Source organism: Alosa pseudoharengus, unplaced genomic scaffold, assembly GCF_046254945.1.
Source record: "Alosa pseudoharengus isolate Yale_2024_CS ecotype anadromous, Long Island Sound unplaced genomic scaffold, YU_APseudo_1.1 YU_APseudo_1.1_scf_4, whole genome shotgun sequence".
NCBI lineage: Eukaryota > Metazoa > Chordata > Actinopteri > Clupeiformes > Clupeidae > Alosa > Alosa pseudoharengus.
In genome coordinates, this window is record NW_027468774.1 from 30,975,483 (window position 1) to 30,989,508 (window position 14,026).

The 14,026-nt window shown below is 46.2% G+C and overlaps 1 protein-coding gene across 5 annotated transcripts in view; it reads right to left on the reverse strand.

Annotated features, from left to right (window-relative positions):
* Window positions 1-143: 143 nt before the first annotated feature.
* Window positions 144-14,026, reverse strand: part of wnk4b (WNK lysine deficient protein kinase 4b) — an 80,960-nt gene continuing 67,077 nt past the window's right edge. For 3 of the 5 annotated variants that reach the window (XM_076265863.1, XM_076265862.1, XM_076265867.1), the window contains exons 10-21: window positions 13,838-13,973; window positions 12,967-13,083; window positions 11,392-11,562; window positions 9,941-9,995; window positions 9,567-9,698; window positions 6,765-7,984; window positions 6,210-6,303; window positions 4,782-4,826; window positions 3,943-4,498; window positions 2,826-3,031; window positions 2,520-2,671; window positions 144-2,222 (exon numbers count right to left, since the gene is read on the reverse strand). In XM_076265863.1, coding sequence (XP_076121978.1) covers window positions 2,220-2,222; window positions 2,520-2,671; window positions 2,826-3,031; window positions 3,943-4,498; window positions 4,782-4,826; window positions 6,210-6,303; window positions 6,765-7,984; window positions 9,567-9,698; window positions 9,941-9,995; window positions 11,392-11,562; window positions 12,967-13,083; window positions 13,838-13,973 — 2,887 coding nt within the window. In that variant the 3' untranslated portion in view covers window positions 144-2,219. The remainder of the gene's footprint in view (window positions 2,223-2,519; window positions 2,672-2,825; window positions 3,032-3,942; window positions 4,499-4,781; window positions 4,827-6,209; window positions 6,304-6,764; window positions 7,985-9,566; window positions 9,699-9,940; window positions 9,996-11,391; window positions 11,563-12,966; window positions 13,084-13,837; window positions 13,974-14,026) is intronic. The other 2 variants (XM_076265866.1, XM_076265864.1) reach the window with 2 other exon arrangements.

Consider the following 14,026-nt stretch of genomic DNA (forward strand, 5'->3'; position numbering starts at 1 on the left):
TGCCATATCACTGAACGTCTGCTTCAGAAATGGCTTCCATATCAAATATTTGATGTATAATTCTTAAGTTGTGTGCGAGTGTGTGTGTGTGTGTGTGTGTGTGTAAAAGTGTAGAAGAATTTACGAACACTACACACATGAGACACATTTAAAAATTTCATTTATTATCATTATTTACAAACATGATTTCTGAAACAACAATCAAGCTGTTGGGGTAAAAAAAACTGAAAAGGCACAAAACTGACACAACATAATTTCCTAACATATAATACAACATGTCATATCTCTTTCATATCTAAATATATAAATCTTGTTTTTTTGTCTTAGAAGAATACAATCGGTGTCACTTCTCACGGAAACATTTTCATATACTGACTCCGTGGCAACAATCTTCACAGCTTCAATTCACCTTCTTTTGTGTTTCTTAGAGGAAACATCTTTTCTTAGACACGACTGCATAGGCTGAAGAAGCACACAAAAAATTATTTGAAAAGGACAGGAGGGTTCTATGTGCATCTTTAGTAACCCGACCCATTGCTATTTACAGAGACTGCATTGCATCAGCTCATAATGGGAGATCCCTCTGGAGAAAAGTGCATTGTTTCAGCTCAAATATAAAAGAAGACAGAGTAGTGTAAAGAGCCTGCTGGCTACTCTGGGTCTGGGCCGCATCTTAGACGGATCCTGACCGGGACTCAGCCAGATGTGGACGTAGTATCGCATCGCTCTGTGTCAAACATGGTTGCCCTGCTGAGGGGAGTGTTTTTTAAGACAGTGGAGTAAGCAAAATATCAAACGATTCATTTTAGGACATTAAATTATGTGTGACATGTTTGTGACATCAGATTGTCACCATTAGAAAGTGGATGCGTTATGGAGAGAGAGTGTAATGCTGTCCTGAGGCCCTGCAGTGTGGTTAGTATTAGATGCTGACACTGGCACCACAATTGTATTAGCTGCACCCACAAAATGGCAGTGAGGGGTTACTGGTATTGGCTAGCTGTTCAGCCGCTCTATTGGTCTTTGGTACTGATTTGCAGAACCCTACCAGGTCCAGGCCAGACTTGTCCCAGATCCGGGCCAGATTTAGCATATCTCTAGGCTGCTGGGTTTTCTGTGGGCTGTAGTGTGTGGATATAAATCTGTCAAGGCCTATCGATCGTCTAGTCTAGTGGGGGGATCTGATGACCAGGGTTTTCTGAGCCAAAGATATTTAGAATTCACGACGATTCCAACGTTTTTGGCTGAACCCTGCACTGGGTTTAAGGTGACCTGTGCAGAATTACGGAGTTGGCTGAGAGAGTGAAAGTGTCGGGAAACTGGGAAACGATGATATCTGAACAGTATGCAAGACAATACTTGTATGCTATGTCATGTGCAAAACCAAACAAAAAAAGCAAACACCATAAAGACATTTGTCCAAATAAGTTGTAACACCATTTCTTCTTTGTCATTGCTTTTGGCAGTTCTTTTTTCTTTGTATTTCTATTTCATGAAATATTATCAATTGGTTCATCTATTATAATTAGATGTTTGTCCAGTGAGAGTCAATCTGTATACTCTGCCATTCTGACATTTATGACATGATTGTGCAGGCTCAGAAAACAAAAGTCATGACTAAGAATCAAAGAAAATGACATAATTACCACAATTTGTAGTTTACAAAGCTCAAACACTTATCATTACTGCAGTGAGCAAATGCTAAAAGCTGGTAGAACCAGGAGACTTCGGCTTATGTCCCCCTCCATACAGCAATGGAAATAGGCAGCAAGTGAAACATTACATTTACATGTCCCCACCACTAGGAGGCCCTGTGGCAACATTCAACAGACAGGCAGATGATGAAAGTAACACAGGAAAGTGCAAAGAGAAATTAAGAGTTTCTGAGATCACATGAAAAGAAAGGGTTGGGGGGAATCCATTGATTGCACTACATACACATGAAAAAGAAAGTACACACTCAGATACAATCAGATTGAACTGTAGGCTACTGCACAGCTGGGAGATTCAGCGGCGTGTCTGTATGATTGTGCACCAACCGACAATGGCTTCTTGTCAAAAGTCTCTGGGAGGCTATTTTTACTACACTAGTGCGTGTTTGTCCTGCTTTGTCCTGCCTTCCTGTGTCTTCCTCTTGAAAGGGAGCAGGAAGCCCTCCTGCGACATCACTTCCTCCTGTTGGTGTGGAGGGCTGGCAGTGTATCGTGTCGGCTGGAATCTCACTAACAGGAAAGAGATGAATATGGGATCATTAGATGGTGGGTATTTTGGGTATCTTGCATGACTGGACAAAACCAGCCTGCTGTTTTTTCCTGAGCATTGTTGTCACATACATTACTCACAAAAAGTTAGGGATATCTGGCTTTTGGGTGAAATTTAATGTTTCAGTACAGAAAGTACTGAAACATTGAACTGTTGGACATGTGCATTCAAATGTTTAGAGAAGGTCATCTCATCCTGAAATTTCACCCGAAAGTCGAATATCCCTGACTGTGAGTAGTGTGTATTTTTTTTTTTACCTCACACTGCTGAGAAAGTTGGTTTGGCACGTTGTGAGTCAGAGGTATGGGGCTCACCATGCGGTTGAAGTCCGGGGCGAAGGACACGCCCTTGGTGATCCTCTCCTGTGAGCCACTGCTGCTGCCGCTGACTGAGTTTTTCCGCATGATGCCTAGGACACACAACGGGTCAGAAGACAAAGACTGAAAGTCAGTAATAGACAGACTGTTTCTCACATTTGTGGTTGTTTTGATGTAAGAGAGTGAGTGAGTATGTTTATTTGTGTGTGTGTGTGTGTGTGTGTGTGTGTGTGTGTGTATGTTTACCAGCAGCGGGCATTATGTCCAGCCTCTGCAGGCTGTTTCTGCGGGAGGAGGAGTAGCCGCCGCTCTTGGACAGGCGGCGTTGTCGGCTGTTGAGCATGGCGGCCGGCGAGACGATGCCGGGGGGAGGCACTTTACCCATCCGCTCATAGAGATCCTCAATCTCTCGCTTCTGTGTCGCCTGCAGCGTCTGCACCTCAGACAGATGCCTGACAGAGAGAAAGAGAGAGAGAAGGAAGGAATTGAGAGATAAACAGATAAAGAAACAGTGAATTTGAGGGATGGAAAGACAGAACAAGAGACACAAAAATATAAGCTTTGAGAGAAGCCCATAGAGTTCTAGCTGTTATTACATAACATACACCTACTCAGAAGTACTAACCAGGCACCCACATACACCAATAAGCCTGTGTAAGCCTGTTCAAAACAGCATAAAACCTCGTCAGAAGCTTGCTCAGGGTCCCTACACATAAAATGAAGCACCAAACAACGTAGTTAGCGAACCCAGAGTTTATTACAGAAGACTAAAAGAACACTTACTAACTGTCCCCCTACCAGCTCCTCTCGAAGGAAAGTCCGTATAAGGCATTACCTTCCGGCAATAGACGTTATGCCCCGTTTGCTATCTCAGTCTTCTGTGAGATTAACAGTCTTCTGTAATAAACTCCTGGATTGTTAACTATGTTGTTGTTGGTGCTTAGTTTTATGTGTAGGGACCTTGAGCAAGCTACGGACTAGGTTTGATGCTGTTTAAAACAATATTACTGGTTAAAAAAATGCTATTTGGGAAGCATTTCGCTCATGGCCCTTAGCTAATTCACTGTTTGCGAGGGCTATTGGGGCTATAGAGCATACCGGAGCAAGCTTTGTAGTGGTTGATTAACAACAAAAATACTGTCTCCACGGCTTATTTGATGTCTTTTAATGCAGAAAAACACCCTTGGGTCAATTTTCGCTGGAATTACACTTTAAGCGCTTCCCCTTAGCTTCTCAACTACCTGAAATATGATGAGATTCTGTCTATCACCAGCAGACGAAATAGAGAAATTTACCTGCAGACGTTAATCTAAAAACCCTGACCCCCATCTTTAAATGTGGTCAACCCCCAAGCTCCACCCACCGAAGCTGCAGCTGGTGTAGCTCCTCCCACATGCCGTCGTCGTCGCTTTCGGTCTCGTCGCTGCTGACATAGGAGGCGCTGCGCGTGTAGCTCATCCAGGGCTGGTGCGGGGCGCTGGTCATCTGCGGGCTGCCCGCTGTGCCCTCCCACAGGCTCAGGCTGATGCGCCGGCCGCCCCGCCTCCCCTCATCTTCCTCTCCTTCACCTTGTTCCCTCTCTCCCTCCTCCCTCTCTTCCTCTTCCTCCGCCTGGTTTTGTCCCTGCTCTTGCTCCTCCTCCTCCTCTGTGTCCTGCTCCAACTCCTCCTCGTTCCTCTCCTCCTTCTCACGTTCATGGTGGGGGGGGTAGACTCCGAATTTGTTCGGGGGGGAGACGGTGATCGTGCTGAAGCTGGTCTCCGATTCGCCCTGGTCTTCGGTGCTGCTGTCTGTTTCGCTGCTGGCAGGTGTAGGCGTGACTGGGGGAGGGGTTGGAGGACGGACTGGGGTTTGAGGGGCAGGTGGAATGTCCACACTTGGGGTCACTTGGAAACGACCTACTCTCACAGGCCTTTTTTCTGTGTGAGAGAGACAGAGATGGAAGAAATAAGATTAATATCAATTCACCAACAGCTTGGAAAGGGCAGACCTCCTACCCGCCTTTCTTTCTAAGATAATAAAATTACATTTCATTTTATTGGTAAAAAACATTTATTTAAATTGTGTGGCTTCAGGTGAGAAAGTTTTTCTTATGAGAAAAAAACACAGGGAAAAACAGCCAAATGGGGATAAATAAGCGGGTGAATTCATCTTATACACTAGATGGCAGACTTCACTGCTGTCTACATAATGTCTACAAACCATCAAAGTTTGAAGTGACCAAATGCTCCTGGGAAACTTCCCCCTCTGCAAAACATTTACAACAACAACAACAATGACAACCACAACAAAAACTATCAAAGCTGGATAAGTCTATTTAGAGTGGCAGAAATCTCACTCATGGTGATATAAAGACCATTAAACTACCATAGAGGATCATAGAGGGTCAGACCCCCCTCCAATCTCTCACTCGCGTACAGTAGGAACACACAGTAACAACATTGCTGACCGTATTGTCAAAAGACTCTAGTTAGCATGTTAGCAAGCTTTTACCGGTGTCAATAAAGCTCTGGGTGGTGTTTGCAAATACACATACATACACACACACACACACACACACACACACACACACACACACACACACAGACACACACACACACACACACACACACACACACACACACACACACACACACACACACACACACACACACACACACAAACACACACACACTAATGTGCAGTGCTGCACCTGCTAGGGCCTCTACTATAAGATCCTAACCACAGCGCTGTGCGTTGAGCTGATGGCTGATGTAGCTGGCGGGCTTGCGAGGCCCAGGCGTGCCTCTATTTGCCTTCCTCTGTGATCCAGTGCACTTCCTCTCTCTGTGTCTCACTGAACTCTACGTGACTCGGTGAACTCACTGTGGCGGTGTGCTCCTTCTGCACGTCTCGCGGTTATTCTCGCAGTGCATTTAATAGAATTTTTCTGTGGAATGCTACCGTAGAAAGCACTCCACAGCAACACCACACACAACGGTGTTCTTTCCTCATAGCTACCGAAGATATAAAAGGTTTCAGCAGGCCAGCATCATAGCTGTTATATGCAGATGGTAGCAAAAATAAAAGCAGGCTGCAGGCAAAGCAGATATAGGTTATACAATAACCTATTTATACCTACATCCTGCCCTGAGAACAAACATTCGACAAAACCATCACCAGACCTGGTCATATTTTTAAAAACATTTTGGTAAATTAATTAAATGATTTAGAGCACCGCCTCCCAGTAAAACATCATATACAAACACAAAATACTTCTAATTGTACATAGAAAATAATTTGCTTCCATTCCAGACACAAATACACCTATGAATAGATTTATGTTCTGTACGGTCAAGGTATGTTAAACATTACATGAGTTCATTGTCTTCTCTTTGCCACTTATATTAACCAGCCCCATTGTGTAAACTGCAGATTAGGGTGACTGGTTATGCTTCTGATTCTCAGTGTTCAAATATACTGATACAATGCATACTTTCATACCACTCAATAACTTGGCATAATAGACCACTGTATGTAAATGTATAGACACCATTTCAGATAATTATCTATCCCTCAGCTGAAGGCCATAAGCCAGCAAGCCAAACGTGACGCAGGCTAAAACAGGGCAGTGCCCAGTGATGAACTCACCCTCAGAGATGGGCGTAAGTCGGCCTTTTGCAACGTTGCTGCTGGATTCAGACACAGCAAGAGTAATGGGGATAGCCTGACTGTGGGCAGTCACCTGGAACAGGAGAGAAATGCATCCACACACACATAAACACAAACAAAGAGAAATGCATCCACACACACATAAACACAAACAAAGAGAAATGCATCCACACACACATAAACACAAACAAAGAGAAATGCATCCACACACACATAAACACAAACAAAGAGAAATGCATCCACACACACATAAACACAAACAAAGAGAAATGCATCCACACACACATAAACACAAACAAAGTAAAGACGGAAAAAAGGAGAGGACGTCAGGCAGAGAAAGCACATGCTTCTTTCCACACATTCTCTTGTAAGTCATGAGTGATGTATGGTTATGAAATATACAGACAGAGCGAGAGTTGATTATTGAACAGTCTGTAGAGCAGACTGTCTGATGGATTATTTATTCTCCTATTGTATATGTCTGAATGTGAATAAGTGTGTGTGTGTGTGTGTGTGTGTGTGTGTGTGTCTCACCGTGTTCTGTGGGCTGGAGGGCCCTGATGAAGCCGGTGAGGAGGAAGCGGTGACGGGCGAGGGGGATGTGGACGCCGAGCTGCCTGCCCGATCTCGGCTCACTTCTCTGGGGATGGACGCAAGAGTCTCTGCCTGGGGCCCTGGCTTGGCTCCCACTGGAGCTCCAGGAGCAGAGGCCAAAACAGCAGCAGAGGCAGTAGCAGGGGTAGGGGCAGTAGCAGGGGCAACAGCAGGGGCAGTCGCAGGGGCAGGGGCAGTAGCAGGGGCAACAGCAGGGGCAGTCGCAGGGGTAGGGGCAGTAGCAGGGGCAACAGCAGGGGCAGTAGCAGGGGTAGGTGCACAGGCAGCAGGAGGAGAGGAGTCGGAGAACCCAGCCTGTCTGGACCTCATCACTGTGGCCCGCAGGTCGTCCATGGAGCCGGTCAGCGGGGGACCCCCGGGGGGAGTGTTCACCTTTAACCCTCCCATGGAGCCCCCCCTGGGCCGGCTAGCGTTGTAGCCCCCCTCCAGGACCTCATGCATGGGCATCTGATAGGCCATCTGAGGGAGGTTGCCGTCCTGGTACTGGTGCATGTCCAGGTACTGCCCCAGCATGGGCATCTGGGCGTAGGCAGCGGCGTCAGCCTTGCCCGGCCCTGGAGGGAGCTGGTGCTGGGGGGCGTAGATGGGCGGGTACCCGGCCTGCGCGGTGCCCATGTGGGGGTGGAAGCCCGGGTTGAGCCCGCTGGGCATGGAGGTGGGCGGCATGAAGGACTGTGCCACACTCATGGCCAGTGAGAGCACGTTGGCCAGGGAGAAGAGGGGCTGCTGGTCCGAGGGCCACATGGCGCTCTGCTGGCTGACCGCGCTCAATGACCCCACCGGGGGGGACAGGTGGGCTCCGTCGCCCGCCATCATGACCTCCGCCCCCACCTGCTTTCCCGTTGGCCCAGCTGAGGAGGAGGGGGTGGTTGCGGCCAGGCTGGTGGTGCTGGGCACTCTAACGAGGGTGGAGGGGGCCAGGGGCAGCTTGCTTGGGTTGTGCTGCTGCTGCTGCTGCTGCTGCTGCTGTTGCTGCTGCTGGGATTGGAGGTAGAGGTGCTGGTAGTGGGCATTTGGCATGTAGGGAGACTGCTGTGGGTACTGGGCCATGGGTGGCACCAGCAGAGGCACTGAGTCGGGGTGGGAGAAGTGGGGATGGTAGTGGGTAGAGGCTCCGGGGTAGTAGGACTGAGAGGAGCCTGGGAAGAGAGAGAGAGAAAGAGAGCACGTGAGACAAACAGGGAATGAAAAATAGAAAAAGAGAGAAAAGAAAGAGAGAAGAGCCTCACAAGAGCCTCATACAGTGAGAAGACATGTCCAGAGTGTGTGCTTGTGCCTGCTGCATGTGTAACCCTGAGCCTCGCTCCACCGCCTGCTCTGTGTCCCTGTCCGGGCCACCTGGGACGACCCTCCTGGAAGCACATCGATCACTAACCGCCTGTGACAACGCTAGTCATTCTTCCGTCTCCACGACGACCACCCGTTCCTTCCCTACAGCCGGCTCGCCAGGTGATAAAGGATTCCGGGAGCTGAAGGTGACGTCACATAACGACCCGCCGCCGCTGACGTCATTGAACTGTTGCCATGGCACCCAGAGTTTGCCAAGGGGCAGTGAAAGAGCACCCAATGAAAGGGGGAAAAGAGGGAGGTAGAGACGACATTCTGAAAAACGTGTCGTTCATGGCTCACCCCAGTGGTTATGTAACATAAATATATGAAAAGAAATATTCTGTCCGTTCAGAAAAAAAAATCTGTCCACACAATCGGCAGTTGTTAGAGATGGATTGATCTGAGACTTTTAAAGAACAGAGAGTGGGGGTCAAAGATGTAGAACTGACAGAGAAATAAATGGAGTTTAGAAAGTGGCTGAGTCAGAATGAGAGAGAAGTGGATGAAAGAGGAGTAGAAAGAGGGAGAGAGAGAGAACAAAATAGGGATAAAAATAGAAAGAAAGAAATAGAGAAAGAAACAACAACAAAGAAAGAAAGAAAGAAAGAAAGAAAGAGAGAAGGAAAGAATTGGAAGGAGGAATGGGATTGCGAGAGTGACAGATAATTGAACAAGCAACACACTGAGTCTTATGGAGCACTTAGTGGTGCACAACTACTGTCTTATTATGGCCATCAGGAGGATTACATCATACTTCACTTCTCCCACCTGAAAGTTAAACCTCAACTAAACTGCCTTGCCTACATTCACTTACATAATGAAATACAGCCACACACGCACACACACACACACACCTCATATCAGAGGATGTTGTATCGCCAACTTTCACCCTCGTTCACTATGATCAAACAGAGTAAAACATCTATTGATTTCTCCATCTTTACTGTGCTGTTGAATAATAGAAGAGCTGAAGATGTTCAATGACACGGGCCATGACACCACATGTTTAACTGATAATGGCTGTACTTCTATAATTCCAAAAGAGTATCTCTGTCATGAAGGTAACGGGGATAGCAGAGGAAAAATATCTGCTGTGATTTGTGATTTTGAAAGGCAGTGATGGTACAAAACCTTCTAGTTGTCATGCCTGTGAGGAAGTGCTTAAGCTGACTACATTCCAGCACAGCAACAGCTGAAACGTTCATTGTTACAGTACGTCTCCTAATCAGATGTTGCATGGACAGGAATTCGGCCCGAGTCAGAAATTTGTCAGATCCGACCGATTGGGTGTCGAAATTGCTTCAGAATCGCAGTGGCAGTGTACCTGAGACACCTGGTGTATTGGGCTTAGAGGTGACGGAGGTGAAAGGTCGTAGGTGTGCGGGGTCCTACCTGAGGTGGTGTGGAAGGACTGTGAGCGGAGGGGTCGCGTGAGGGGAAGTCTGTCAGGATCCAGGAGGAAGTCTCCGCCCAGGGCCAGGGAGGAGCCTTGAGCCGCCTGGTCCACACTGCCCGCCGCATAGTCTACGAGACAAGAACACAGAGACACAGACACAGACACACAGACACAGACACAGACACAGACACACAGACACAGACACACAGACAGAGACACAGACACACACACACACACACACAAATAATTAGTGAAGTGACTACTTAATCTCCATTTAAGTGTACTGCTATATGTTGTTCATATACACACTGAGAGCGACAGGTGAGCACCAGGTAATGGGTCTGAGGTTAATGTCAACACTGAGGTTTACCTGGCAGAGAGGAGGAGGAGTGTGTCCGTGCCAGGCCTTGGGTATGGAGGTTAGGCTGCAGGAGAGAAATAAGAGTGACATAGAAAGAAAGTTAGACAGAAAAGGAGAAAGAGAGACAGAGAGAGGGAGGGAGAGAAAGAGATATTAACAAAGCAAGGAAGTGAGAAGATGAAAACGGATAGCAAAACAGAGACAAAGAGAATCAATATCTGTTCATCCGAGCTGAAAAGACAAATGGGGCACCAAAGGAAAGTGAATGTGCTTTTGTGTGTTTGTGTTTGTGTGTGTGTGAGTGTATGCGTGCGTGCATGTGTGTGTGTGTGTGTGTGTGTGTGTGTAAGAGAGAGAGAATGAGAGAGAGAGAGAGAGAGAGACAGACAGAGATAGGAGAGATCTGCCACAGAAAATTTAACTAAATGAGAAACAGCAGCAGCTTGCCCAGGGATCCTAATGACCAACCTCCTTACTTCCTTACACAAACACACACACACACAGAACTCTTATTATCAATATGGATGGGACTCTCTGAGGCTGTCAATAGATGGTGGCCATCTTGGCTACTGATTGCTGACTCACGAATATCTAAATATACCACTGCTGTTACAATTAGACTACTAAGAAGACTATTTATGTACAATTCCTATCCTGGGGAGACTGTGTGTGTGTGTGTGTGTCTTCTTTGTAAGTATGTGAACATGGATGTGGGTGAGTTTGCTAGTGTGTGGGTGTAGGTAAGTATGTGTCATGTCATGTGATCCATTCTTTGATCCATTTTTGTAATCTCAGGCAATAGGTAAGCGTTTAATCTCATCTAATGATTGCCATTTGGCCATGAGCCAAAGCCAAGACTCAGGGACGCTGGGATGAAATATCACAGAGCACATACCAAGAGGGTTGATAACAAGAAGATAACAAGCTAACCACAGAGCTAGCTATATACACTGATCCGAGAATAGAGTGCTTTGACAGACAACTGCTTTCGGATAAATGCTACAGGCTAAAGAGCTACAAGGCTTACATCACACATCACACTTCTATATTAATATTCAATATTCTTTATTTGATTAAGGAACAAGGTCATGCACCTATTGCACATGTATGCAGCAACCACTTGTCATGATTTATCAGGATGACCGATGCACTATAATAGTCATCTAGAGGGATAAAGATAGTTCTGGTAAGGATTGTGTCATCTGCACTGATATAAAGAATGGACAGGCTCCCATGCCTTCAGGACTGAATAATTGCAGTGTCAATCATTAGGATGATGATAGTCATGGATATTATTAGGGTGAGTATAATCATTATGACAAGTGAGCAGTAATGTGCAAAGGAGGAGTATATGTGTGTGTGTGTGTGTGTGTGTGTGTGTGTGTGTGTGTGTGTGGGGGGGGGGGGGCAATAGGACTCACAATTTTTGTCACTGATAGGCTAAATCTCCTGTCACTCACCTGTGAGCCAGAGAGAGTTCCTGCTCCACTCAGGTAAGGCAGCCGAGAGCCCTCCCCCTGCAGGAATCCGATTGGCTCTCTCCTCATCAGAGCTTCGGCTCTCTTAATAATGTCACACATACGGTGGATGAAGCCCTCCTGCTCGGACGGCAGAATGAACTCTCTGTGGACCTGTAAACGCACACTCACACACACACACACACACATAGAGAAGAGAGAAGAATGGAAATGAATGGAAAATGATCATCAACTAGCACAGGCCTTCAGCTAGTGTTTCCCCTCTCCCAGTGCAAGAGACACTGACACACTATTGCATGTCAGTGGAACATAGGGATTCATCATTTTCCATCAGCTTCCCACCAGAGAGAGGGGACTCACTAAGGAGAAGATCATGGTCAGACTGGCTCCAATCTCAACTACTGTGTGTGACAAGCCTTAACCACTTCAACCACTTGAACCACCTCTTGCTCATGATAGCCTACATGTGTGGATAAGGGTGCATGACTTATTATGGGTATGTCTCAAATCAAATACAAAATCATCTATACTATAAATTCTTTACAAGCACCACTAGGCATTTTGCCAATTCCATTGTCATCAAATAATAAAAAAACGCATAGGCTGACTATTACGAAGTGACCGACTTTCGAATGGATCTGGCCCAGCACCTTGCCAGACCAGGGCCAGGCCATGCCTCACGTAGCGGCTTAGCTATTGAGGGCCCTGCAGCTGGGGCAGGTTCGGGGTCATTCCCAGAGAGCCAGAAGACAGGCTATGGTACGTCTGTTGTCACCGCACATTCAGTTGCTTTATCTATGATTGGGTGCTATTGCAGCAAGCCACCCTAGATAAGGAACACCTAAGCAACACCTGCTCTCCTTCAACCTGTTCTATTTCCCAGACATTGTGTAATACCCTGTGTGTGTGTGTGTGTGTGTGTGTGTGTGTGTGTGTGTGTGTGTGTGTGTGTGTATGAAAACCATCTTAAGAAACCTGACTATATTAAACTTGACCTAGATTTTTCCCATGGTTTTACAACACCACGGAAGGTACACTATCTCTAACACACAATATGTAAGTGGGTCTAGTGTGTGCGAAACGTGACAACCTGCATTCAGCTATCATCTGAGTCTTTAAGTCTGTCGTCAGCTTTATGGGGTTACAAAATGTGTGTGTGTGTGTCTGTGATGAAACTGCTGAGGTCATGGGAATCTGGGAAATGAGAGATACTGGGCATGCCAACATTCCAGCAATGTCCACAGGTTTAAAACCACACACACACACACACACACACACACACACACACACACACACACCCTCCCATAGTGCACACTCTGCACTAACACACCTCATATGCTGTTGTTTTGGAAAGAGTTTGACTCTAAACCATACAAACAGCTGGGTCTCTGGACTTATTCTCATGCTTTTGGCTCTCTGTGTGTGTCTGTGTCTGTCTGTCTGTCTGTGTTTGGCTGTGTGTGCCTGTTTCTGTTTGTGTGTGTGTGAGAGAGTGTGTGTGTGTGTGTGTGTGTGTGTGTGTATCTGTCGGTCTTTGTGTGTTTGTGTGTGTCTCACCATCACAGCAGCAATGTCCTCAGGGTTGTCTCCATCCAAGTCAAACTTGAAGGTCACCATCTTGCTGTTGTGTGTTTGCAGCTGGCACTCCACCACCCGATCCACTTTATCAGACAGCTACAGAAAACACACACACACACACACACACACACACACACACACACACACACACACACACACACACAGGCGCGCGCGGCATGACACAACATGACACGACACAACATGACACAACATGACAGACACAAATAAAAAAAAGCACACATATTAAACATAGGTATTAGTAACAACACACATAACCCATGTTCAGCTTTCTACGACAAGACAGAACACACATAAAAACGGGTGCACTTTATCAGATAACCATACAAAAAACACTCACAAGAGAAGTGAATCAAAACACTCAAAGCCGACCTTATCAGAGAGTGACAGAGAACACCCACCCACCACAAGACTGCTCTGTCAAAAACATCTGCTTTCTTAAACATCATCTCACACATCAGGAGTATATCAGCAGACACACAAATGACTAATTTGTGATAAATAGTCAGCACTAGATCACAAGGAGACCCATCAAACAAGGAGCAGAGCAGAGCAATGGCACCACAGAGCTAAATGTTTCTGTCTTTTGATGAATCTCAAAGTAAAGATAAAGGTAAATAATAGTACTTAATCAGTGCCAACAAGAGTCTCAGCTTGATATGTTATTTTTTTATTTTATTTAACTACAACAATCCTGATAACAAATAAACAAATGTGTGCTTGCATTGTCAATTGGGACACTAGTAACTGAGTAAAAACTTAAATTGATTAAGCATAGTTCAGTTAATAGGTGATCATTTGAAATTCTTGATTGACTGATTAGATCACCTACCCCAGTGATGCGCAGGCGAGAGCGGGTCCGCCTCCTGAGGAGCTTGCTGCCTGTGCGCTTGGGGACACCTTCTGTACTTTTCTCTGATAGGCCTTCATAGCCATCACTCAAGCCAGATGTAACATCAGAGGCATAGCTGATGAGAGTAGAGAGAAAAAAAGAGATATGTTTACATTGCAAGCCTTAGTG